Source organism: Montipora capricornis, chromosome 7 (assembly GCF_036669925.1).
Source record: "Montipora capricornis isolate CH-2021 chromosome 7, ASM3666992v2, whole genome shotgun sequence".
Classification (NCBI taxonomy): domain Eukaryota; kingdom Metazoa; phylum Cnidaria; class Anthozoa; order Scleractinia; family Acroporidae; genus Montipora; species Montipora capricornis.
In genome coordinates, this window is record NC_090889.1 from 48,756,838 (window position 1) to 48,760,526 (window position 3,689).

Below are 3,689 nucleotides of genomic sequence, written 5' to 3' on the forward strand. Positions count from 1 at the left end.
GCTTGAAAGTTCAATAATGTGCGAGGGAAATGAAGGTCCAAGCGGACCACCTACAGTCACGGGCCCAGTGGCCTGTCCTGTTGCATTTAAAGCATCTACTTTGAGCAAAGTCTGCACGGCCTGATAAAACAAAAAATTAGCGACAAAGAAAAAATAACAAATTAGTGCACCAAGAATAAAACTGCTGGACTAAATATGGGCGGGTGGGCGGGTAAATTGAATACGCGAAGTAAACTTGGTAAACTTGCACGAGAGAGGAATAAGCAAACTAAAAAAACACTGAATATATAGCAGACTGAACTAATCAGCATTGCCCAGGGGACACACCTACAGCATGCAGGCTGATGTAAGCATTGCAGAGATGAAAAGAACTAATTACCATACGTACCAAGAGAAAATACATTTTACATTGCCATTTGCCGTTACCATGAGAGCTATGTTTCATAAGGAATGTCCAAGCGGAAACTAGAAAAGGCTCAGAAAACGTTGGAGGAGTAGGAAGATAATTTTTAATACCGTTCAACATACCGCAATTGTCCAATACTGCAGTACCGCAAACCCCAATGTCCCCTTCCTTATAATAACGTTCTGATCGTTCAGATGAGTCCAATTCAGAAAACTCTAAGTCAATATCAAACCCAGTCGCGTCATTGCTGCTGTCGTCAGAAAAGTCGTCCTCATCAACTTCTTCCTCAGCGCGTCTAGGATTGAAATATTCTTCTTGAACAGACTCTAAATCGTTTTCTCGCAACAGAAAGCAGGGAAATTCGTGACCTTGTGTGTTCTCCATGATTTACTTTTAAGAAAGACTGAACAACAGCAACAATGGCTTTTGATTTTGTAACTAAGAAACGAACGAGGACCCTGGGCCATGGTCGCCAAGACCCTACCAAGCTAATTTTTTGGAGTCTTTGAGGTCTCGTGGGTTTTTATTTTTTATTTTATACACGTCTCTTACAATTCAAAATTACAGTTTTAGCAGGTGAAACAGGTTGACATGCAAAACCGTCACTTGAGGCGACAAGTCCACTTCATCACTCGTAAGAGTCTTGTACACTCGCAGGGAAGTAAGTTAAGTGAACTTGTGTGTTCATTTATAATAATAAACAAATGAAAAACATGCGTTGTCTACCATGTATTTCTTGACTCGTACCAGGCTAAATGAGTTTCCTCACATTAAAAGGCTCGAATTGTCTTTTGGCACATCAAGCATGTCATGTAGCTCACTGCTTTGGACAAAAGCTTTAGCATGCAAAACAATATCTACCGTGACACTCTTTGTTTTGCTTATTACATGTACATGTGCGCATATCTGAGGGAGAAGTGACATGTGTAGCGTGCCGTGTCATTGCACATGTGCCCATGTGTTCACCTTTTTCCCTGCTTTCCCATGGAGAGTCACATATAACGCAGCATGGTGACTGAGTCAGTGTGATATTGGGATATGTCAAAGGTTTTGTTTAGTTCCTTGTTAAGGATCTTTCCAAGGCAAATGGAAATGGCAGTGGCAGTCAGTTTTAGGCTTGAAATTGTCACTGCTCTGATTGACGTGAGGCAAGCTTTGCCATCAGGAAAGAGCAGTGTATGTGATCTTCGTGGTCACAAAGACGTAGGTATGCCACTGAGCCATAGCCTACGGAGCTGGCATCAGAAAATATGTGTACTTGTCTGGACTTCACTTCTCCAAAGTCTATTGGCTTCACACAACGAGGGACAAGTATGCGTTCCAGCATGGGCAACTCACTTCTCCAATTTTCCCAACAGTTTGGGTAGGATTCACGGAGTTCGTTGTCCCATCCTAGCTTTTCGTCTTTACAAAGGTCTTGAAGCAACTTCTTAGCTTTCAATGTAAATGGAGCGGCAAATCCTAGGGGATTAAGATTGATGATACGATTGAAAGTATTCCTCTTCTTGTTAGAGGTTTCTCCTTGATAGTAATGCGAAATCTGAAGGTGTCCAACTCGATGCACCACTGTACACTAACACAAACGCTTTCACGTCTTTGGAACGTTCTTCCTTGAGAATGGACTCCAGTGTCGGTTGCAGATGAACTTAGTGAGGCAAAATCAGCCTTTTGTGCATATTTGACGCAAACCTTTGATCTGTTCCTTGGCTTTAACTTCGTGCTAACAGAATGGAGGCAGTCGTCCCTGTAGATGTTTTGGTGCAACATACTTTCAACAGCACTCCCGTATTCTCCTTCATTATTGTTAGCTGGCTTCCACAGGGTGTAATTAGAGCAGCTCGGTGAGGAAACAGCTCCAAAGGGGTGAACGGTCATTCGGCACTCCAGTTGAGCTGTCAGGTCCCTGTTTGGCCACCATAACAAATGTAAGAAGTCTTGTTGCTCCTCTGGAACAAAGACTTGATAGAACATGGCTTCAATATCAGCCATAAAAGCCACTGGCTCTTTTCTAAAACGAGTTAGAACGCCGACTAGTGAATTTGGGAGATCAGGCCCTTGTAGTAGTTGGTCATTTAGCGATATTCCAGCAAACTTGGGGCTGCAATCGAAAACAACTCTGATCTTGTCAGGCTTTTTAGGATGAGAAACACCATGATGGGGGGAATGTACCATGCCTTACCAGGATCTGTTTGTAAGATTTCTTGAGGGACCTTCTCTGCATAACCTTTATTGATTATTTTGTTGCTATAGGCTACGTAGTTGTTTCAGTATTGATGGTTCTGGATCATCTTCTTTCTTTGCCAGAGCGCTCATTTGACAGCTTGTTCTCAGTTGTTATGTAGATCCACTTCAGATTGCCAGAATGGGAGAGGGATTTCATAGGGACCTTCTGTGAGCAGGATACCTTTGGATACTTTCGTAAGAAATCTTCTTGAGAATGGCCCAGTTCTTCTGGAAAGTTGTTCAAGGCGTTTTCACTAAAGTTGAGTTCGAACATATCTAACAGTGATTTAGGGGTAATAATTTCCTTCTACTTTCAATTTCTCTAACGGTTATTCTGTTTACGGTTACTTTGTTCGTAAATGGCTTGGAAGTCAATGTAGCAGACCGCTGACCATCCAGCCATGCTTCAGCTGTAATGCAAAAGGACCATGACCTTCGTTTGGGGCAACACTGAGTGGGATCACCGCGTTTGGACAGTTACTTCCGATGAAAAGCCCGATTTCTAATTCAGGATTATAAACTGCGATTTCAGAGACAATCTCTGGAGTGGGAATCTGTTTGGTGTGAGCAGGAATCTCTTGTCTTGTCTTGGAAGCTCAACAGGATTCTTGCCGGTCAAGTCAGTTACAACAAGATCTTTGACAATGGCACTGTTTACAAGGCTCTGGCTGTGCATGGTTCCTAATTGAATCTTCGTAATGGTACTTGTTGCTGCAAGGCACGTCCTGATACGTTCTGTGATAAAGCATCCTGCGCTCTCATTATCATAGAATACATAAGTCTTCACTGCCTTGTTGTTTCCTTTCTGTGTCACTACTACAGGGAGAATGGTCTGCAGCAGGGTATCGTTTTCAGGATTAGACTCTTGGGGGATGTCCACACATGCATTTTTCACCTTTAGCGGTTTATCGTTGCCAGTCGTTTCTCTGTTAACGGCGCCACTTCCTTTATCAAGGGAGAAGCCTTCTATGTGGAGTAGAGTGGGGTGCAGCCTTTTGCATTTCTTACATGTTCTCTTTTTTGTGCAATTCTTTGAGACATGATTCTTGCCGGAACAAGC

General features: G+C 42.8%; 1 protein-coding gene across 1 annotated transcript; it reads right to left on the reverse strand.

Annotated features, from left to right (window-relative positions):
- Positions 1-1,532: 1,532 nt before the first annotated feature.
- LOC138056191 (uncharacterized) lies at positions 1,533-2,578 on the reverse strand. The gene is made up of 2 exons (XM_068902011.1): positions 2,176-2,578; positions 1,533-1,867 (listed from the first exon to the last, which is right to left on the reverse strand). Exons 1-2 carry the CDS (start codon positions 2,576-2,578, stop codon positions 1,533-1,535), a joined length of 738 nt encoding a protein of 245 aa, XP_068758112.1.
- Between the last annotated feature and the right edge of the window lie 1,111 nt (positions 2,579-3,689).